The 24,911-nt window shown below is 33.5% G+C and overlaps 2 protein-coding genes across 7 annotated transcripts in view; one reads left to right on the plus strand and one right to left on the minus strand.

Moving 5' to 3' along the window:
• Positions 1-131: 131 nt before the first annotated feature.
• Positions 132-3,089, minus strand: LOC126857820 (tRNA (uracil-5-)-methyltransferase homolog A-like). 3 transcript variants are annotated; one of them, XM_050607603.1, is made up of 9 exons: positions 2,932-3,089; positions 2,197-2,497; positions 1,900-2,058; positions 1,636-1,828; positions 1,424-1,551; positions 1,078-1,328; positions 779-1,013; positions 511-703; positions 132-422 (listed from the first exon to the last, which is right to left on the minus strand). In XM_050607603.1, the coding sequence occupies exons 1-9, from the start codon at positions 2,946-2,948 to the stop codon at positions 154-156; spliced, it is 1,746 nt and encodes a 581-aa protein (XP_050463560.1). In that variant the 5' UTR covers positions 2,949-3,089; the 3' UTR covers positions 132-153. The 3 variants fall into 3 exon arrangements, with proteins under 3 accessions (XP_050463560.1, XP_050463562.1, XP_050463561.1); XM_050607605.1 differs by having other exon boundaries at positions 2,197-2,646; positions 2,916-3,089; XM_050607604.1 differs by having other exon boundaries at positions 2,197-2,646; positions 2,813-3,089.
• A 685-nt stretch (positions 3,090-3,774) lies between these two features.
• LOC126857835 (myocyte-specific enhancer factor 2) overlaps positions 3,775-24,911 on the plus strand; it is a 67,259-nt gene continuing 46,122 nt past the window's right edge. Inside the window, exon 1 of one of the 4 annotated variants that reach the window (XM_050607645.1) lies at positions 3,775-4,522. The gene's annotated coding sequence lies outside the window, so the exon portion shown is untranslated. Of the gene's footprint in view, positions 4,523-13,323; positions 13,475-24,911 lie in introns of those variants that run through there. The other 3 variants (XM_050607644.1, XM_050607640.1, XM_050607642.1) reach the window with 3 other exon arrangements.

The raw sequence follows: 24,911 nt of genomic DNA on the forward strand, positions 1-24,911 counted from the left end.
TTATATTGGCTATCTGATAAAACGTTCTCTAATATTTCTCTCTATTTATACACGTTCTTTACAAAAAAATATTCTAAATATACATAATCAATATAAAATATGAAACGCAGTAAAGAAAATATGCAAACAGATTGGTGAAATATTTAAACGTTTTTATTCTATATTTTTTTGATTGCTACATTCGCTCAATTTTATCGCGTTCGATAACCTTTCAAGGCACAATATTAATTCACAATGCTTAGTATGAGGAAACATGTCTACCGCGATGGCCTTTACCGGTACAAAAGGTTCACCAAGATATTGCTTTGAACTAGGTCGTGCTAAATCAACTACATTTCTCATGGCAGCACGAGGATCGCACGATATGTACACCAATCTAGTCAACTTTTTTGCCTTGCGTAGTGCCAATAAAGCCTTTTGATCTAGAAAAAAAAATCAACATGCAGGTAAGCTCTCTCTAACATTTCTATTACATTGTGAAAGATATTATAAATCTTATTTTTAACTTACGTAAGCCAGCTCGTGGTGGGTCTACAATGGCAGTGATATTGGATTTTGTCGTCCTTTGAATGACAGGCGATAAAATATCCTCCGCCTTTCCGACAAAAAATTCGCAATTGGTAATACCATTCTTAATAACATTTTCTTTCGCATCCTTTATAGCATCAGGAATAATTTCTATACCTAATACTTCGCCACAATGCTGCAACAACGAATGCTATGTTTATGATATATGTGTGTAATATATCTTCAGAAAATTATGTTATGATTATAATACCTTTGAAAAGCAGAGACCTATGGTTCCAATGCCGCAACATACATCAAGTATTGCCACGTCCATTGTTGGTTCGGCAAGATCGATCGCCGCCTTGTACAGAACTTCCGCTCCGGATGGATTGATTTGAAAAAATGCCTGAGGCGACACTCGAAATTTCAATCCGAGTAGCGTTTCTTCTATGTATTCTGTACCGCTAACATGATATAATGTGTCACTACTTTCACTGCCTACATTTCTGCAAATTGAAATATTGCAAATAAAAATATACTGCTACTTTTGTTTATACATATTATACTTACTTTCTGTCTAGCGTTTGAAAGTACAACGAAGTAACATTAGCATCGGCGCCTTTTCCGCTTTCGAAGAATATGTGCAACTGTGATTTTAATTTTTCCAATTCGTCACTACTTAAATCTTGAGGATGTATTCCTACTATTAACATCAAATGATTGGCACGAGTAGTTCGAGCAGTAACTTGTCTCCAGTATCCACTATGGCAGACTGGATTATAAGGTTCTAGGTTTGACTCATATATAAATGTTTCTAGTATCTAAAAATATAAACATATATGAAACATAGAAATCTTAATAAATTTTAAATCTAGAGTCTTCAACATCTGAAAAAAAATCAATGATAGAAATTTACCTTTATAGCAGTCTTCATACTTTTAGGAATGTGGCAAAGATCATCAATAGGTGCAACTGCTGTAGAACCAGAAGCATAACTTGATAATCTAAACCCTATCATAATTTTGTTTTGCTCGCTGTCTTTACCTGTGTCATAAACAAAAAACCGAATATGATAAAATCTTCATATTTGTATAATTCAATTCTACATTAAAATGTAACAATAATTACCAACTGTAAATTCGCACTTATTTCTGTATGCTTCAGTAATGTCTGCTGAAAGTATGTTCTGCAGTTTGCAAGGCAATCCATCATATAATTTTTGTTGGGAATTCACCCAATCTGTCATTGCTTTACTTTCTTTAATCATTTGCTGGCCAACTTTAATCAGAATGGATTTCATTTCTTTCTGCTTAAGTTCTAACTAAAAAAAATATATGTATATATAGCAAAGATTTAATATTTTCCAATAAAAATCAAAATACAATTCTTTACTTGATCTGAATATGGCATGTTCCACAAAGGAGTAGTGATAAATTTGATTCTATCCATAGGAGAGCAATTTAGATCTTCAGCATCAGTTTTTAAACGTTTGTTGCTAGACTCTTCCTCTAATTTTCTTTTTACAAATGGATCCGGAGCTGGTTTAGCCATCTATAGAATAAAATTAATTATATTTAAAATTAAATTAATTATATTTAAAATATATTATTTGATGTACATAGCATTATTTAATAATATTATCATGTATAACTTTTGAACAAAGAAACAGTTTTAATGAATAAAAAATACCTGTGCAGTAAGTTTACTATTTTTCCATGAAATTCCATTTATAGTACTTATTGCTCGTTGACGACATTCCTCATTTCTGAAGCATACATATAGCCAACCACTGCCCTTCCTGGGCGGTTTTACCTTACATGACTGTAAGTCCAACTTTTCATTTAACAATTTCTTGAATTCACCGATTCCATAATATTTAGGTAAACCGCGTATCTCTATCTTGTATTTCTCAGATGTGAAGTCATCTCTTTCAAGATATGCATATGGATCCTTCTCATTCTTAACATTAGTTGTCGATGTTTCCACAACACTTGCATCGATCATTATATATAAATATATTTTGAATTACAATTGAAATTTTTATGTGTTAAAGTTTTGTCTCTGTGTCTTGCAAAATAAGATAGGCTAGTTTATTTAACTTTTTTTCAAAATTTCTTGTATTTGAACATTTTACTTTGACTGTAACACATAAATATGAGAAAATTTATTTAAATAGAATTAACAAATTAAATGCAATTGGCTGTTAGCCAATTAAACATGAAGATATGAACAAAACTGATCAGAAAAAAATATTTAATTTTTTTTTTTAGGCTTTCAATTTTAGAGAATTATCCAGCATATATACATTTGAATTTTAAATTAATGTTATTTTTTTTATATTCTTGCAATCTTTACAAATTTAAATTTATATATAATTATTAGACTCTCTCCAAGTACTTGCATCATACAACTATCATCTATCACCTATCACTATCATCCATCACCCATGCATAATCTCACAAAAAACGGCGGGGCGGGGTGACGGCATGAAGCATGATCCCTTCACTCGTAGAGATTCCTTTAAGGCGCGTTTGCAAGTCTGTTCTAAAATGTTACTGCATGAGATTGTTTCTAAAGTATTGCGCGTGTATGTTCTAAATTTTTGGCGTCCGATTAAAAACATTGTTAATTGGTTAAAATTTTCTGATAGGTCGATCATTACTAGTTCCTAGGATCGATATGAGTGATTGGTTAAAACGATAATTTTCCATATCTCTGTACAATTCAACAATTTTATTAATTAAAAAAACAAATATATTTAATTTGCAAGCTAAATAATCATGAAATAAAAACTATGGCAATTAATAAACAATAAAATATTATAAAGATTAATTTAATCGTAATGTAAAATAGAATTAATGAATTTTATTAAAACTAAAAATAAAAGCAAGCAGATTAAATAATACTGTTCTATATTTCATTGGTATAATAAAAGCAAGATGCGAATATAATAAAAATAAAGTTTTTAAATTATTGGTATATGCGCGAATATATGTGTATTGATAACATTTTTTATTTATATTTGTTAATATTATCAATTATGTTTTCACATTATGTATATTCACGTGTTTGTATACATAACATGATTTTTAAATTTATTTGACAAATGCTAGTAATGTTTAAATATTATAATATTTAACTTTTACATCAATCAATGACCATTGCAATGTTTAATAATTTTTCAGTTACAAAGGATAATCGTTCGCGCTCGCGAGGATTTTACGCAGATAAAAAGACGGGAAGAAGCTTGAAGATTCGGGTAAGATGGTCGAGTGCTTTCGTGAAACGATCGTCATGGTCGTCGCGCGCGATGAAAATCGACCCCGCAGCGGGCAGGAAATTTCGCTGCGCCGCAGTTGGCCATTCTGCGACTCAATGTCACGCGGCTCAAGGTAAACTATCGATGACGTCAGTGTACGTCACTTAACAAGTGGGAGTGGATGGGAGTTAGATGTCGGCAGCCGCGGTGGGCCTCGCGAATCGCGCACGGTATCTGTGGAAGCTCGCTGTGCCGCCGATACGACGCGACGATAATGCCGCGTGTTTCTTAGCGATATGTAGTGCTGAGTGCGTGAACACAGTAGTGGCGTCAACCGACTCGTCGCACGTGTTTCGTCGTGCATGGAAAAACACCGAAATCCATTCGCGCATGCCCGACCGCCGATGACGTCACGAAAATCGCTTTTGATCAAACGAGCGTTCTCGGTGTGTGCCTTCTTCCCTTCCTCTCACCCTTTAACTTTTCTCTCTTTCTCTCTCTCTCTCTCTCTCTCTCTCTCTCTCTCTCTCCTTTCTCGCTAATCTCTGTCTCTTCCGTCTGTGTCTTTCCCCTTTTGCTCTCTTTTCTCTCTCTCGTTCTCTCTCTCTCTCTCTCTGTCTCTTCCTCTTTCCCCTCTTTCTCTCTGTTTTTTTTTTGTACTGGACGTACAATGTTGCTGTGCAAAATCAAATAATCATCGAGGCACGTCGACGGGGGAAATCGTGTGGGAGCGGCTGGGATCGCCGGCAAGAAACCGTGAGTAGCAAATCGACTTGTGCTTTGCCTGTTTACCTTTTCAAAAGTCATCCGTACAGTCTGTCAGACATGGCCTTCGCTTAACGCGCACACCCGCGCGCGCACACGCATATATACATGGTAACACACACACACACACACATACACATTATCCATACGTAGAGCGTGCTCGCGAGCGCGCAGTCGTCGCCGCCGCATGCACGCACGCACACGCAGGCACGCACTTCGCATCGGTCTCCGATTTCGGTGGACCGAAACCGAGAGACACGAGAGGGAAAGAGAGAACGAACAAGAATTTTCAGACGGGATGTATCAGGATATGCATCGCGACGCGCGCCTCGTCGCGAGATTTATTGATCCTCTCATTGCGGTGACTTCGGATCGATAGTCGGGGGAGTGAGAAGGCACTCGATGATTTTTGCGATTGCGTTATATTTCGAAAAACCGGTCAAGTCGCGTTTTATTGGAGTTTAAATACCGGTACATCGCAGATTCCGCAAATGAAAACGTAATGCGATTCCAAACAGAGATGAGTGGAATGACAGAACGCTAGAATCTTTGTGTGCGTATGTGACGAGAGATCGAATATTGTAAGGCGATTGGGAGATTTGAATCAGCTGATGCTCCAAGAGCATATGAGATCTTTTATTGTCAATTGTATAGTACCCGAGAATATATACGGTAAAGAATTGTTTCTCTAAGTTTCGAGTAGCTAATTACTTTAACTAGCGAAACTCTCGCGAACTTGTTATGTCAGCATATGTGATTTATGGATAATTATCATTGATTCTTAGATACTATTTTTTAATCTTCTTATGCTATAACTGTGTTTTTATTCTATAACTGTGCACATAACATATTAACATAAAGATCATTAATGTCGTATATGCGAATGTGACGTAATGCTTTGATAGAAAAAAAAATTTTTTTAAATTCATTTTCCGAGTCAATATGAAATCACGTATATAGAGGCTGTGTCTCATAATCGTTAAGACGATCGGAGCAATAACAGATACATGTAACAGCCAAATGTCAGTGTAGATTAATTTTATGCATCTTTTTTTTTCGTATAACAGACTACAACCAACTGTCTACAATTGAAAAAGTTGCACTTTTGCAATATAAAATTTTAATCTCATGTTGTCGTGCATTCGTTAAATCGTGTATTAATTATTGATTTACTGCGATGCATAAAATGTTTAACATTGAATCTGTCATATTTGCAAAGGCGTATTTAATTAATAAAAAAATACGGAGAAACATATTTTTCGATAGTGGAGCTACATAAATTCATCGTAAATTCGCTCGTTGTAAGAACGATAAAGACACAGCATCCTAGATATCGAACCCCCTATCACACATACACATGGTGTGATTATATTAAATATTATAAAACACGCGATGTTATTTTGCCATACTCCATTTCCTACCGCCATCTGCAACAGTCACCTCGAGCTTTGTCCTTGCAAAAAAATCATGACCGGTAATGCAGAAATCTATTCGCCAATGCACTCGTGTCTTCTTGAGATATTCGATCCGATCTTATTTTGATGCACAAAATTTTGCGCGATTTATTTTATAAAAGAAATATTAAGATCCCCAAAATCCAGCGTATATTAAATTAAAAAAAATAAATTACAAAAACGGTAAGAAGGGTATATATTTATATTTGTACTCGTTTCTATCAACGTTTAAACTTAATTGTTGATTAATTTGCGGAATAATCAACAGCAAAATTTAAAAAAATATTTATTATATTAAATATAATAATTATATCAATAGAAATCTTGATTATCCTGCAAGTTAATCAAGGATTAAATCGAATTGATAGAAACGAGTGTTGCTCGCATATTTTATTAATATCGATAAATTCGGTGAGTTTATATTAGGGGAGATTGTTTTATTAATATATATTATCGTTTTCGATCATTGCTCTCTTTATGTGCGTGTGTGTGCATGCGCGCGCACGTGCTTAAGTACACATTTTTTCAAAAAGAAGAAAAATAAGTTGAAAATGAAAAATTTACAATTATATTTGTGTAGAGGATTTTTTTAAATTTTGCTTCTTTTAGATTTATTAAAAAAATAATGAATTAAATTGGAAAGATCTTAAAATTTAATTATATAGTATTTTTTATTCTCTCTATTTTTTCTCTCTATTTTTTTAATACGAAGAGATATTTCCAATAAGATTGAAAAGGGTAATTTAAAATTTGTTGATTAAACGGGATAACGTAATAATTTTCCAATAATAAAATTAACTATTAATTTTATCATATTTTATATCAAATTAATTATTAATTGTATTTCTCACTGGAAAAATATATTAAACCTCTTTAATTAAAGATCTTAATTTTATCTTATTTAATATATCAGATGTTATAGTATGATAAGATTTTTTTTTCAATAACATCTAATCATAGAAAAATGTGACTAAAGAATCAAGAAAAAAGATAATACGTGCAACGATAATTAGGTGTCCAAGTTGATTTATGAGCTGAATGAATATATATGAAGCACATACACACACACACACACAAATATGAATGCAACAAATTGCGATGTCCCCCTCAATAATAACTCATAACTACATTTTGAAAAGTTTTTGAAATAATTTAATAACTCAATACAGATTAAATTTAATTTTTATATTTTATTAATACACACAGAATTTGATAATCGCGATTTGCTATTAAAAACTATTAATGTACGCATTAATTAAAATTTACAGTCGTGAATTATTATTATTATTATTATTATTACAAATCTGTCAGTGCACTATATACATTACATACGTACATGCATATCTGACACGCACGTTTCCTTCCACATTTTCACGTAAATATAGAACGTTCTAATTTTATAAAAACATAATTTTTAATTCCATTGTATTACATGACATATGAAATTATACTTTAGTTGGACCATTCATTATACCAGTTTTTATCGTTTACCGTAGCACGCTACCGCGCGAATCTTTAATAGAAACGATACGTGCACGCGCGTGCTTGTGTTTCTTTCGCTAAAAGATATCCGGAGAAAAACAGGTACGGGAAAATGTGGAGTATGCACTCGACCTTTTACGCGCGTTTCGGTAAACCTTATCGGATACCGGTTTATCGCAGCATCGTGCGCGGTGCCCTCCCTCCGCTCTCCTTCGTCCACGAGAAAACCTAGACCTACACAACGCATATATTATGTATATATATATATATATATATATATATACATAATATATGCGACAATACCGCGGCGGCCCCTGGTATGAACCTCAACGTGGCACAAAGCACATCACAATATAGATCCTCGAAGCTATGCAAATCCGCGTGGTGACCTAAACGTTGAGTCGCTTCCATTACTTCTCTAGGGGAAGGCAGAATCACTGCGACCTGCTTCCACGTGTATTAGTGAAAATTATTCGTCTGTGTCTGCTGCGTGTAACGCGGCGCACGTGCTGAATTTTTGAGATCGCTCCGGAGGAACTTACTCCAGACGGCGATAAAATGCCGTTTACGTGGGAGCAGTCGTAAAGAGACGGGCCGGGTCTGCTTCGCGCGAGCGTATCGAGTCATAACGAATGAAGACGAAGCGAAGTCTCTTAATGGCAAAGGTACTTTTGTAAAAAAAAAAAAAAGAAGTTACATATTGCATTTTATTTTGGCTAACAATTGGTCTCGACATTTTTAAAAGCGTATGTAACATTATAATTGTACGAAATTCTTATTTTTTTATCGCGTGTTCTCTTTTCAAGGTTATTTTCTATAGTCTGTTACTTATAGAAAAGAATGTTTTAATTTCGAATACAGTAAGTTGAAATGCTTTGATATTATTACATTTTTTGAAGAAATTATGCTTTGTATATATGTGTAATTAATTTTTTTGATATAATTTTTGCATTTTATTTTAATATTTATGCCATTCGAATGTTTATATAATATCCAGAATTTAGAAAAGAAAACTGTTAATCGAAAGAGCAGTTAACAGTTAATAAATCCAAGCTTTATTATAATTTTATTTTGTAAATATTTATATACAAAAAATAATTAATTAATTACAATTCTTTTTTTTAAACCCGAAATCCATTCTATATATTTCGCAAGGGCGGTAAATAATTTTATCTTATTGTACTGTATTGTTATTGGACTCTTTGTAAAATTAAAGTAAAAACGAATTTTTAAAATAAATTTTTTGTCTCCATTCACGTAAGATTTTGTGTAATTTTTAACTGCAAGAAGATCACGAAAAAAAGCATTGAATTTTTCAATAATTAGTCTAATAATTTAGATAATGATGCACCATTCATGCGATGAGTCGAATTCCTGAGAGAGAAGTGTCACTTAAGAAGTATTAATGCTCAAGAGAGCAATGAGAGTATTACCGTCGGATAAGTACTTGGTGCTTGTAAGTTTCGACGATGAAAGTACGTTGGTAGCTAAAACGCAAAGTCCTGGTTTGATTATACAATTCTTAAGCGAGGCAATAATGTCAGGAATTAATAATTATAATGGAATGATTTTTTTGCATATGAAATGCATATCATGAAGTTATCATACATGATGTTGGGATTTATGATTATACATACATTATGTGGCTTCTCTAATGATTGACAGCTGCTCGTCAAATTCTTACTACAATATGTGGATACTTAAATATCGGAATAAATACGCAAAGTGAAATTAAAATGTATTGTGATGCAATGAAGGTCCCTTGATTATATTAGCAACACAAATCGTGTAGAAAAATATGTGAATGCATGAATATATATATAGGTAAAAAATGCACTTCAGTAGAAGCGTGGAAATATTTTTATGAAATATAATATTTTATTACATGTTTTTTTTTTATTGTTAAATAAATTATGACGCAATTCGAGAAAAAAAAACGGTGTATAACATCAAATATCGTATATGAAAGATAAAAACATGATTACATTTTTTTACATGTTAATGAAAAATATTACGTTGAAACAAATGTAATACCTTTGTTATATAACGAAGATAGTATCTGAAATGCTTTTGTACATTTTCGAGGAAAATTCTCGTCCGAGGATATCATTATAACTTTTATGATGTCGATCTGTCAAAGATCAATATTAATATAAAACAAATTGATTAATAAAATATATCAGAAATTAAGAGCGATTAAATATTATACAAATAAATACTTTATTGATTTTGCAATATATATTTTATTCGCGTGCTATGCTAGTACGTCGCTATCAAAAAAATAACATTTGAAGAGCGCGTTCAATTTTCAATTACATAAGAGAACGGTATCTCTATCGCGCGTATAATCTTACAGTACATTCTAGGCTTGCACAAATTTGTATATATCTTTTATCAGCATTAGTATTCGCTATAGTACAAGTCAAAGATATTCTTTTCTTATTCTAACAAGCAAGAAGCGAATGCGATAAGGAGAATATTTATGCGTTACACTACCCTAACATCTTTTAGTCGTCGATTATATTGTCGACATTGTACGGAATGACATCAGCATTATGACTAACAGATTCAGTCAGTATTGAATCTGATATTCGCATACATTACGCATTAAGTATGATTTTTGAAAAACGATTAGAGATACGATTACATGAAATAACAATATTAAAAAAAAAATATATGTATTATATATATATATCTTTTTTTATATTTTTTTTCTCTCTTATTTGACACCGCGTATAGGATTGCTATATTAGTTCGTTGAATGTTTAATGGAAAGCAAGACGGAAGTTAAATTGCGTATTTCATCACCACGGCGCAAGTATCGACCAGCTGACGCACTTTGTTTACCTGTTTGCCAAGTAACACGAAAACACAATTAATTAGTATACAGAATAGATGTATCTATATCTATCTGCCGCGTAAACTCACTAACGTACACTTCGGCTACTTTATAGCAGTGCGTTACGCAACATACGACGAGATTATAGTCGGATGACTATTTCCCGCAAACGGATACGACGCCGGCCGCAACGGATAATAACGCGGAAGACTCGTTGTGCCGTTTTTATTATTGCTCAAGCCTGTAAATGCGTTCACGAGATGCAAAATTTTTGGATGCTTAAAGGACGTGACTTAGATCGATCTCAAATATAGTTTTATAATAGACTTTGATTAAATTTATGTGTGTATGTATTTTTTGATATCAGCAAATATAATCTAAAAAAAAAGAGGGAAAACCTCTCTCTCTCTCTCTCTCTCAGATCTTGAAGATATTATCCGTGTGAACCTAAATCTAAAGAATTACACTCGTGTGAAACTTCGTTTCTGTCGATACAATTTAAGACGACTGGTTTAAAGTATTTGTAAAATCAGTTTTAATTCTATAGGCGCACTTATATTCATATTGAGCCGCGATTAAAAATTCATTCTCCAATATTACCGTCCCGCGCTATATTAAAATGATCTGATTAGCCGTGCACGTATCCTGCATCATTAATGTCTCCTGTATCTTTAATTTTTTAGTTGCGATCATTAATGATTTTGTCACATATACGAAATGTGTAACTGGACGGAATTATCCGTAGACATTTTTGGAAATTGCACTGCGCATAAATGTATATTTCACGGAGACCTGTTTTTTTTTTAGACGCGCTAGTATATGTATCTCCTCTCTCTCTCTCTCTCTCTCTCTCTCTCTCTCTCTCTCTCTTTCGATCTCTTGCTCTCTCTCGTCGCGCCCGAAAAAGCTCGCGGATTCATAAAAATTCCACGAAGGAAGAAACTCCGTTGTATATGTCGCGCGGTTTGCGCGATCGATTTGCACCGCTATCGACGACAACGATGATGACGAAGACGACGACGAGGAACGGTTCCATCGATCATTTTCCCGCGGGAATCCAATTTTGCTGACGTCAGGCGTTTTGGGAACGTTATTACATTATTGAGCCCGCCGCAAATGCCCGATGTGTCACGAATGAAGGATTTCCGAAGGGAAATAATTCTTATCGCGCTAAATAAACCTCGATTTACGTTTATAATATGTACTTGCGCTGATCACTCTGATTAAACAAGCTTCTAGATCGAGATCTAATAAACATGTAGGACGAGTTTTGCGCGAGAACTAAAAAAAGGAATTTGCTTCCCTAGAAAATCGATATTTTCGCGTCTGAAAGTATAATCTTATTATATCGGCGGCACTGATTGACTTTCGAAAATAAAATTTCTGATAATTACAGATTATATAATTATGAAATTTCATAGACTAACGCGGAGATCTTGCATCTTTCGTTAGAATTGATAAAAAGATTGTTATTAAGAAACACACAAGAGAGGAGGTATGCTATAAAAAAAGAAATATTTTATTATTTATTACTTTTTATTGCTATAACACGTACTTTTAGACGATGGCTTTATATTACAAAATTATGTTGGCGTGCATTAGATAGAAAATTAATTATACGTGAATTGTCCTGAAATTCTACATGTTGTATTTTTAATGCAAAGAGATTTTGCCATTATATGCGTTGGTAAAAATAAATGTTCTATACTATTATTGATATGAATGCCGCAAAACTAGATTTCTGGTTAGACTGTGATCTTTCATCACGTCACAAATCAATTGGCAAAAAAGCAGCTTCCTTAGATTTTTCGTAAAAAGTATTATATTATAATATGTTTAATAAATATTATTTATAATAACGATCATGGCTTTTTAAATGAGAAATGCGCTTCGACTATTATATATAATAGCAGTAATTAAAACATTCGATGTGATTTAGTCAAGACGAAGCGTTGACTTATTTGATCCAGATATTCTAGAATTCTGACGCGCATTTTAATAATTCAGTTTGCTCGTATTTTTGGATAGCGAGATAGAAATCCGCGAGGGAATATATGAGATAAATATATTAGGAGGAAATTTGATAGAAATTATAAACTAATTTTGGCCACTCACAATATATTTTATCGAAATAAAACCACGAAGCATACTTTGTTCAAGTCGATGAAACATTTGAAAATAGAATTTTTTTCTTTTATATAGCTTCAGTTTGTTTTTCAAAAGAGATTTTATAATAACGATTAAACTGCCTGTAAATGTCTGTAGCAAATTTTTATTTTGGACATTATATATATATATATATATATATATATATATATATATATGTATGTATGTATGTATGTATATTCAAGATTTTTTAAATAAAATTAAAAGCTTTATCTTCTTTCTTTAAAAATTTACTCTGCGGGAAAAAATATTAAAACATAATTTTTCAATAATTTACATAATAGAGGGACCAAACATACCGAACAATAAATGAGATTTTATTTCAAGAGACCAATTAAGGGTCAAAGGGAGAGAATCAAGGAACACGACGACTCTGTCGCGTAAGATTAACATTTCATGTCTCATCAAGGATCCGGGACATTGATGACGGTCCAACGCGACTAATTGTAAGTATGCTCATTAGACGATCGTTTCTCTATTATACATTCTTTTGGCGGGCGCCCTTCGGCGACGATCGCGCGCGCGCGCCTTCGGCCGACCTTGGGAGTCGCTCCGTCGGGTCAGGACTGACGTAAATCTTCGGCGTGTGCTGGCGCAAACCCCCAAGTGCATTCTTCCGCCCACCCCCGTGAACGGTGTGCACGTGTCATCGCGTCGCAAGAGGAGTAAATTGCGATGTTCGCGCGTACCGTTCGCCGTGTAGGGAAGAAAGAAGAGAGAGAGAGGGATAGGGAGAGAGAGAGCGAGACAGAGCGTCAAATGACGCAAGTCCATCGGCTCTCGTGCGCAATTGCGGGCAAGATGCCCGTTTCTCGCCCATCCGTCCGTTCGTTCGGCTCCCTTTTTTCGCTCCTTCACGCGTGTGAAACGTGCGGAGTGAGGCGACGCCTGTTGTAAGGGCGCCGTTCACCCGGCAGGAGTTACCATCACCGGTGCACCTTGCCGATGTTCACCGCCGTGCTTGCATCGGTCACCGGTGCAAAGGGAACATTATCGAATGACGTAAGTCGACACGGTGCACTCGAGCAAGAGAAAGGTGCACCCTCTCTCTCTCTCTCTCTTTCCCTTTGCCGGCTTTACCCTTTGTCACGTGCGGCTCGCACGTGTACGGCGAACGCGCGCCTCGCCTCTCGCTTCTCGAACGATACTGCGACTTTCAAGGAATATATATGCGCACCGGGTGTGTCGAGCGCGGCTCGTCCGCAGGAATAGCGAGATCAACACGATTTCACTTTCCGGCGTCGCGTGAATCTTCTGTAGTCGTAAAAGAAAATTTACGGCCCTTTAAATTCAATTATGTAATGTATCTAACGAGAATGAAAATATAATAGAAAATAGATACACGGAGAAAGAAATGTCCTCCAATTTGCCTTAATTTTAACGATAGATTCTATAACAAACTCAAATGCTACGATTATTTTATATGGCATCCTGCTTAAAATATATGTATATGAAATATACATATCTACTTATATACTTATTAGAAAAAAATTTTTAATAAAATTAAATAAAAAAATTATATATAAAGGGATAAAACAAATAATATCAGAATAAAATATTTTTCTATATATTGGGATATTTAATTAAAAGTGACTGTAATACATATGAATATAATATATAATTCTAATAAATCAAAATATTTGATTCACTTAAAGATGGAATATTATTTTTAATTCCTTTTTTCTTTTGGCTGTATTTTTGACCGAATTTTATTAGAACGATAATATAGCTCCGGATTTGCACACCTCTGATATATATTAATATTACTAAATTATTTTTAAGAAATAAGGATTTTTTAGAGCTTAAAATAATTTAATTATTAATTAAATAAATTTAATTATTAATTATGTAAGTATTAAACATTTTTTTTGTCTCAGATGGAAGAAGATATGCATAGAAAGATGCAATCGATAAAAACCGGCTTGAAAGATCACGGATCGTAAAATTCAAACGCGCGATCGATATGTGTACGTGCATATGTCAGTGTAATATATTCGTCGTTTGCATTTTAAGCATGCGAGCTGTCTACATCCGAATAAAGAACTATCCATTTACACGAATGGTCGTGCCACTACGAATCAGAAAAATAGAGCGAAAGACGCGTGCCGCTATCGCAATCTAAATACAATGTACTCCGCAACAAAGACGCTAATAAAGACAGACAAGGGAATTAATTGTGATATCAACAACGCGACGGAAAAAAAAAAAGATATTGACCCCATTTTATAATTCTCGTTTTATTAAATTTCTTTAGCTATTTCTCCAGATAAATTTTATTTATTCGACTGTTTGAGTGTTTATGCAAAAATTCGTGAGCATACATATTCAAAATTTAGAATATTAAGTATGTTCCATTAAAAAAAAATAAAATATTTATAAATTTATTTTTTCCGCGAGGAGAAATATAAATGTTTAAAATATTTATTTTATTCCTGAAATTAAACAGGTATTTCAATTAAATAAATTATTATTTTATATTAACTATTTATAATCTAGTAGGAGAAATAGTTTTACGTAAATAAGTTATTATTTCTTCTATTTTAAATATTATTTTGTTCACTTTTAATCGTGAGATACTTCGCATATAGCAACAACATGTATATATGTTTAAAAATATCCAGCTATTTTTTTTCTAAACATATTATTAAAATCTTGTTAATTAAACATAACAAATTGAATTTACTTTGGACAATCTTTACTCATAAATATCCAGATAAATATCATGATACATTCTTTTTCCTTTAATGATATCATTAGAAAGATCATCTGAAAAACGACACTTATCGTGAGATGCATAACGCGTTCGATACGAATCCCCGTGATGGATTGAAAATTTTTTTCCTCCTCTCTTTCTCCCAAATTATATGCACATAATTCTCTACAGGTATAGGACATACTACGATTCGTCGTGCGAGCGGTCGCGAACGGCGGCTTCGCCAAAGGAACGCGCGAATGAAAACGCGAATCACGGCCGCGGGGAAGGGAAGAATGACAGATCGCGCGCGCGAAACAACAAGGGAGAGGAGGAGAGCAGGAGGAAGAGAGGGAGAAGGAAGTGGGAAGCGGAAAAACGACAATCGCGGTGCGAAAGAGCGCTCTCGCACGTGGCCGATAGGACCACGTGGGCTTTTCACCTGCGTCATCGACCGACCGACCGACCGATCGACCAACCGACCGACCGACCGACCGACCGACCGGCCGACCAGCCGGTCGAACGAACGAACCGACATCCCGTCGAGTGTATTGATTGAGGGTGGCCATGGTCGTTTCCATAGCGACGTTTCTTTTACCTGTACTTGTACGCCGTGCCGCGCGCATGTATGATACACCTTTCCGGCTATATATATGCCATCGCGTAGGTGCGCGAGGAGTACCTACGATAAGCGCGGGATAGGGTATCCTCCCCTCTCTTCTTTTCGACCTTTTCTTCTCTTTCTCCGCTACTGCGACTACCGCGTGGATTACGTATAGAAGGTAGGCGAAGGAAATGGATTGCGCGCGCTCGATATCAAGATAAGAGAGATACACACATTATCCTCGACATATACGCGCTCTTGAGATTGTGTCGTTGTTAAGTGAGGAGTTTTTTCATTCTCTTGCAATAAGAATGAAATAACAATGATATGCAAATATGTATGGCAAAAACTTATCATAAATATATGCAATTTATTGACTTATTATAACAGTGACATAATTCGTTTTTTACAGGCTTGAGATAATTTTAATTTAATTTGCACTTTTTTTAATACTTTATTTTTTTAATTCCCCTTAAATTGTATAATTTCCATTCATTATCCAAAATTATCATTCATTATCATATTATCTCTGTAATCTCTAGAATCATCGCAACATATAAACATTTTTAATTCATTTTTTAATTATAATAACATTTTGACTTAAATTAGTAGTTCAATCCATAATTTTCTTGCGAATTAGCATTTGTTTCTTTAGAAAAAAATTATTTACACTGCATATATTACGTTTTTGGTGTTATGAAACTTTGATGTTTTCTCAAGATAGTTGATCTGCCGTATATTTACGTTTGTAATATATGTTATTATGATCTGCGAATATAAAAGCTGCATACGATCGCGAGTAATTGCCTGAAATATAAAAGCACGGCAATCAGAATGATAAAGCAATAACGATTGGAATTGTTTTTGGTCGCGCGAGATAACGTCATATACATAACGAATGTAATTAGACAGTTTTGAATGCACATGAAATTTAGCAACACAGATAAGACAGTATTGATGATCGAATTTAAAGAATTACAACGTCTTTTACGTAGTCTTTGACGATGGCCGCAAGGATTTCTCTTAAATCATCAAACGAGAAGAGATAATTCGAGTATTAGGTTATCTTTGTCCGCCCTGTATATCTTTCGTTCTCATTGGCGTAGAGAGAAGTTTGTATGTCGGGATTAGCGCAAAAATATATTTTGCTCATAATCGTTTTTGGATTGTTATAAAACATGAAATATTTTGAAGTTGCATTAGATTGTGTACTTCTCGGATTCTTTCATTTCTTGTTTCATAAATTTTTTTTAATTTTTGCGAATTATTGCAACTCTTAGTTTTAATTGCAAACAAATAAATTACTTGTTCAATTTCAAATAATTTATTTGTTGAAGAATGAAAACAATATTAAAAAGTAAGAAATATATAAATAATATACTGTCAAATAATATTACCTTGTTCAAAGTTATTTTGTAATAGTTTTCTACTTAGTTTTCTAGAATTAAAAAAAAATAATCTTCAAGAGCAAAGTTTTACGCAATCATTAAAATTGAAATTCATAAATAAATTACTTTGGGCATCTATTGATCCTGTCGAGTCATTTCTGCTTTTATTTGAATTTTGATTGCTGACACTATAACGTTTATAATATAGTCAATTGGTATTGAAATCGTGAAATTCTAGCGAAATGATAGGGAAAAGTGACAGAAAAACTTTGCATTAAAAAATAGATATTTAGTTGAAATTTCAAGAGAAATTGACTAGCCAAAAGTAATCAAATCGAAGCCAAATTTTTCCCCTTTTTCTCTTTTCGTGTTTCAAATGTAAACGGACCATACGGATACATTCGCAAGATCATAATGATCCACGTGAAACGAAGTGACGCGATATCGCGACGAGAAAAATGACATTGGAACACGTGATTCGACCTCTCAGGAATCGATACGTGAGAAGAGTCGTGTCGGTCAGCTGACAAGGCGCCGGGCGATATCCGGCAGTGAACGAGAAATAAAAGACGCGTGGGAGGTAAAGAAGAGCGGGAGGGAGGGGAGAAAAGGAGGGATGCTATGAAAAACACGCAGATATACTATTACGTATTGCCAGCTACCAGCAAACGCATGCAGTCCAGCATTTTTACTTGTTGAATTTTATTTATTCAATTTTATTACACACGCAGAGAGAGAGAGAGAGAGAGAAAACGAAAATTGTATTAATACGCTTGATTTTATTTAATGTAATAACATACAAAAATCGGTTGCAAAATTGAATAATAGTATAGAAAATATAATTTATGATATTTCAGTATTAATTTTGAAGCAGAGAAAAGCCCTCATTCATAATATTTTTTATAAATGAAAAAAATTGAAATTGTATAAAATATATTTTCCCAATAATAATTTATATATTCAGATGGATAGAAAATACAATATTTGCATAATAATATTACTTTAAAAAAAGAACAGATATTTTTTTGCAAATTTAATAAAATCAGTGCATATATCTGTAAAAGAAATTTTTTTTAAGGAAAGATTAGCGCAACTCTATATAACACGTATACTATAACTCTATATAACAAGCATATATGTATATATAAAAACGATATATTTTACTTTTCAGAAAAAAATTTCGATGCAAATCCCACACAAAATCTGTCATTTTTAATTAATTAATTAATTTTAATTCGGATCATTAAAGATTAGTAAATATTTTATATGTGTGACGCTTAATACGATAACTTAATTAATAAATAATGGATAGATAAACTAATATCATAATTAAGTTGGCAATTGTGCACAAGATTTCACACAATTTTACACACACACACACATTTTTTCAAAGTTTTTATACAACTAGAGTTGCATTTTTAAAATATTATCGAGAAATATATTTACGAGGAAAATTCTGAATTCCATATTTTATTACATAGAAAAAAATATGAAAGTACACATATATGTATTGTCAAATAAATTAAATTTACGCGCAAATGGCACAGTCCCTGAAGATAAATCTATTTGATTGTTGATTAAATATCGCACTAATATATATATATTTTACGTATCCTCGAAGAAGGCTAGAAAGATGGAGAAAAGAGAAGGAGAAAAAGAGATTAGGCAGAAGAAAAGAAGAGACGCATGGTAGATGAGATTTCATAGAGGCAGTCGTCGCGACGCGGTTCGAGCTCTTCTCAAGAAGGTGTCGGGGGCGGCGGAGAGGAAGCACGCGGAGGACGCGAACTACGTGGGGTAGAGGAGTAACGGGATAGACGATGGGGTGGGAGTGACGCGGGGAGGGCAGTTGCGACGCCGGGCGTCCGGTGATCGCGCCTTAAAAGGTCCGACGCCGCACGCGCCCAGCAGCTGCCAGCTCTCCCCCTCTTCCTTCCCCTTTTCCTCCTTCATCTCCCCCTCCTTTTTCTCTCTTTCTCTGTCTTTCTGCGTTAGCAGCAGCAATGAATACGCTTTTCAAGTTACTTCTTACCTTTTTTTCCACACATCTATCTTTTTTCTTCTTATCCTTTTCCGTATCTTTCTAATCTTCTTATCTTATCTCGGCAAATTATACGGTGTCGCGGATTTTCTCAATTTTTTCCTTCCACGATCTTGTCTTCTCCCTTGATCGTCGTCGTCGCCGCCGCCGATCAGCCGCCGCCTCTCGTCTCGTCACGCTCGGCCCTCGCGTTTTGGACCACGACGGCGAGTATCGCGTTTCAAGTTAACGCGGCAGCGTGCAAGTACCATGAGCGAGAGTGAGCGAAAGAGAGACAGAATACAGTCGCGCGCTCGGTAGGAGGGGCAAGCGCGCGTGTACGTGATTCACGCATGACGTTTGCACCAGGAGTGACGGTAACGGCAGTAGCAAAGATCGAGAGTCTGATCTTTAGATGATGATGATAACTCAGGTGTTTTTTTTTCCTTTAACGCCTTTAAATTTTCAAGGTAATATCACGCACGAATCTGCCTCTCATCATTCTTCCTTCAAATTCTTTTTCCCAAACGTATGGCAACGTAAAAGTTAATTACATTGACTTTTTCGAAATTTTTCCAAACAATATATTTAAATTTAAATTTAAAAATCGAGAAGTCCATCTAAAATAAAAGAACGCGAATAAATATATATTCCAGCACAATAAAAAAAAGTATAAAATATATAAATTATGCAGAAAAAGAAGAGACAAAATATTATTGCGGATCTTCTTTCTTCTTCTTCTCTTTATTCAGATCCTTTCTAACAGGCAATTTTTAAAAATTGTACTGGTATGTAGTGGTGTACGTGTTTCAATATTTTAATAACGCGATTACTCAAAACGGGTTGTTTCTAAACATTCTGTCTGTATAAGTATTGCTAGAATTACTTAACTCGTAATAAATGACATGGATCACGTTAGATTAGATTTGTCTCGAGATCTCGTGGTGACGCAAGAGAAGTTAGAAATGTGAAAATACATAAAATGATATATTGACAATCTTTGGAATAGCGGGATGTAAGTCTTATGTCTGCGTAATCTTAATTTTATCTTTAATATCTAATATTTAAATGCATAAATTAATAATAATATTAATATTAATATGACAGCAGATAAGACAGCGATAAGACTGATCTCTTTTCCTTATATTGCAAAGCTTTTAGAACTAAAAGGTTTTAGGCAGATATAAGAGAAAATAGTATATCTAAAATATAAAGCAATTATATTTATATATAAGCTATTTCTCTCTCATATTATAAAATAGTTAATGAAATAATTAATATAATTATTCTCTATATTAATTTTAATTTTATTTAAAACACTTACCGTAACATTCGAAGAGTAATATTTGAAATAATTTTATGAAATATAATAAGATTTTTTTAATGATATATGTAAATATATATATATATATGTTTTGAAATAGTTTCAAATAAATATTTGTATATAAATATTTCTTATACTTGTATCTCTATCATCAATGAGGGAAAGTAAATTTTTTAAATAACTTTATTTCTAAAATTATTTTAAATAATTTTATTTTAAAAATGAAACTATTGAAAAATAAAATTTAAATAAAATTAATTTCATAGAGTCTACATTTAAAATGTGTCCAATTGGATTTAGGTCAAAAGTAAGTTTACATTTAAACATTAACTTACAATATTAGTAGAAACGAGTGTATATCATTTACTAAATCAAATTCCAAATAAATTTCCAATATCTAATATGCTATTTCCTGTTTGTACTGCGAAAGATCGTATTTCTTTGGAAAATGTTTTTATTGCAGAAAATTGTTATTTCATTATAGGAAACCAGCTTTAAAGTATTTTTCCTCATTTGTTCATTGCTATAACATCACTGTTATATGATTTATGTGCGCGAAAATGCGCATATAAATTTTATGCGCGATCAAAGATAGCCATCAAAAAATCATTAAATAGTTTGATTGTAAATACGTTGCGGAAATACCGTAAAGAAATTTGACGAATATTGATTAAAAGAAAGCAAATATTTATAAAAAAAAAGTGTTGACTTGAAAAAATGACTGTCATTTTTTTTTAAATCTATCTGTTGACTCGATTATCCGTAAACAAAAATCTCTGAAGCTTTCTAAACAAACAAAGTAAAATTATATAATTAGTATTCTAGGTGCAACTATCACTAAAAATCAGATACACCTATCTTATCATTTACAATTTTATCTCCTTACATTATGACGTCCAAAATTTATCGGAAGGATACAATAGTCATCTTTCTTTCAATTAAAAAAATTCAGGACGCTAATAAAGAGCTTCGAATTACTTACCGAATAAGTAGGACAAAGGCAAATAAAGGGCAAAGATTTTACCGGCACCTTTCGAGCGCGTGGCAGCGAGAAACATGCGCACACACGCGATTCATACATACGCGCGCAGCGTGTTATCGAAATGCCATGCCGATGCGCTTGTGCAGCCCTCGAAACCCCTTGGGCAGGCCTCAATCCCCGTTGCTCTCACCCTCGATTCTCTCGCTTTGTGCCACCCGTTGGTTGCTTGGGCGATGGGGGGGGGAGGGGGAGTGTGGAGGAAGAGGGGTGTCCCCAGCACTTTACGTTTCAAGATGATCTCCCGCTTGAGAAGCGACACTGCAGCCAGTCACATTGTAGTGGCACTATGTCATTAACCTTTTGACTAGGAAAATTCGTGTACGAATATATTATATATTGGAGAACGCACGCGTGATACACACATATATTATTTTTACTTTTAATTTTTATGATTTTATTTTACCTCTTTTATCTTTTAGCTTTGTTTATTCCTTTTACAATTAAGAAGAAAAGCAATTTAAGAACTTAGATAATTATATGATTTTATTTTATATCATCCATCTTTCAATTTTATTCTCAATAATTTTTTTTTATTTGCATTATAATTTAATAATGATGTATTATTTCATTTAAAAACTTTTATTTTGATCTTTTAATATATTTGAGAACAATTATTATTATTTACTATGTATATAATGTACAGCCTACATATTGAATATTTCAATATTTTTGTACTTTCTCTTTGCTTTTTCTATCTATTATCTGGCTTCTGCCAGGATGATAGATTTTTGATTTTCTATTCGATAAGCAAAGCGGGAATGTGCGTAACAACGCGATAACTGCCACGTGCTCCGGATGTGAAACATGTGCAGGAATTCGAGCGGCGACTGATCATTTACGAAAAATCTATGTGTAAATTAGAGAATAATATTTTACGCGCGTCGCTGTCCTTCCATTTTCTCGATGATTCATTAACTGGGTAAGACCAGTTTTCGTCAAACTCGTTCAAAAATTTTGATAATAAATAATAAATTTTTATAAATGCGGTTACGAAATGTGTGCATTTAAATTTGAATATGACTATAAATTTAATGTATTCACACACGAATCTAATTTTTAAATCAAAGTGAAGTTTACTTTTATTCAAATTTAAATAAAATTTTGGTAGGAAATCTATCGATATTGAAGAATTTTTTATCTACTTGCACTCTAGAAATTAATTATTTTATAAAGCCATCTATTAAGCTTAAATAGAAAAAAAATATAATTAGAAGCATATAGCGACACAAGTGTCAGAAAGAGAATAAAATCGCAGCTATCTTGTACATGAAAGCTCGTACGAGAAGAATCCTTTGATCCACATTCTTCCTTGTACCGATCGATGTGCGAGCAACATGAAAATCTGGCGCTAAACATCGTATCACCCCACACGTGGCATTGCTATCCGAGTGCTAGACACGTGTTCCACGGTCTCCTACAGAGAGATTTCTCTCCGGGATAAAATCCGGCGGTTAGGGTTGCTCCAATAATCCTTTCCTTAAAAGGGTTTTATCATTCTGATAAGGGAACATTTCCGATAATTACGATGCTTTATTCATCGCGTGCATTTAGTTTCTCCTGTAAAGCGATGTTTATTAAAAAGAACAGTAATTGGGACAAGAAAATAAAAATTATAATGAATCAGGTGCATGTTGCATAATTTTCGAAAAATCTTGATAATATATCAAATTTATTTCTGCTCCCCGGAAATTTGTCTTCAAACTTTTTGTTGCTTTTTTTTATCGAAAAATTCGATACATTAAAGATCGACGTAAAGAGAATATCGATATATTGAAAAGGAGTCAGAACTTCAAAATCTTCCGATTTTAAAATGGCGAATTGAGAAATTATTTTGTGGAAGAAAAAATATACACGCATTTTATAAGTTAACGAAAATTACATACTACATTGTAATTTTTTGCATTACATTGGTACTTTCTATCCATATTTTTCTCGTTGCATTACGCAGCTGCAATTTCATTAATTAGTATGTTTTCCCAGAAAAAGAGAGAAATGTGCATGATTAATATTTATACTGCACGTGTCAGATTTTTCTTTGTGAAAATCTGGAGCCTCTCTCTCGTTGCTTTTTCAAATTAATTATTTTATTAACTTTAAGGATATCACTTAATGAAATTTAATTACTTAGAATTACGACAGAGTTTACATTTCCACTTACGGGCTTCTCGTTATCTCAAAGCGCATTACATTGCCCTATACGCTATAGTAGACAGGATAATCCCAAGGGATACGACCCGCTTTTCAGAGATAATCCACTTGATCGGCGCGCATCTCGTTAATTGCGAACGTATCGCAGTGTGGTTTCCGATACAGCTCTACACTTCGGTCGTTGAATGCAGATGCTGATCGCTTATACAGATGAATGATATTCTCAGTTGATAAACGAGATTATCATTCAAATTAGACACTTAATAAAGAAGAATATTGAAGACGTAAGGAGTCAGTAAAGAGAGAGAGAGAGAGAGAGAGAACTGAGGTAATAATCTGAAATATTACGTTAGAAAATAATGATGTTATATGCTGCTGCAAATAGAAAGTATAATAGTCAATCTCTGGAATTCTCTGCCACATTTATTTCATCAGACGCAAGGCAAGAATCGGAAATGCTACTGCGCGTTTAAAATGTTATTATATTTTAATTTTATTTAAGATTTTGTTGTAAAAGCGAGTAAGGTAAATTGTATTTCTGTACAGTTTTTTTACCAGTTTGATGATTTTTTTTATCAATTTTAACAATATAAAATATGCATATAATATACGAGAATTGAAAGTTGAAAGTAAAAGTTTACATAAGGATGAATCTCCATTCTCAAAGTTTTCATTAAGTTCTCGTTTAAATTAGTTTATGGAAATTAAATAGCAACAAAATTTCCATTTAAATTAGATGTCATTATACATGTATATAATTTTTAAACAATACATTTTTGTATGTAAGTAAGATCTGTGACTATTAGATATTAAGTTATCAATTAATTTATTTAAAGTTTTAATCTGATGAGAATATTTGAAAATAAATAAAGAGAGACATAAATCAATTTTTAGTTAAAAATTTTCAACTAAAGATGATAAACAAATACATGTATATTATATAAATATGCAAGATAATTTTAAAATTATTATCGACAAATGATTATTGACTCGTTTGTACTCTCTCTCTCTCTCTCTCTCTCTCTCTCTCTCTCTATCTCTATCTCTATTTCAATTTCTCAATATCAATACTTGAAGCTCTGCATTTCATATCGTGAGAATTTAGCGGTTGTTGTACGCTGCTAGGTGGAAGCCTTTTCGGCAGGAAAGGGCAGCGAGGAGAGGTTGTACGATGGGAAGACAAGGGGTTGGGGGAGGGGGGAAGAGCTACGCCAAGGGAGG

Source organism: Cataglyphis hispanica, chromosome 23, assembly GCF_021464435.1.
Source record: "Cataglyphis hispanica isolate Lineage 1 chromosome 23, ULB_Chis1_1.0, whole genome shotgun sequence".
Taxonomy (NCBI): domain Eukaryota; kingdom Metazoa; phylum Arthropoda; class Insecta; order Hymenoptera; family Formicidae; genus Cataglyphis; species Cataglyphis hispanica.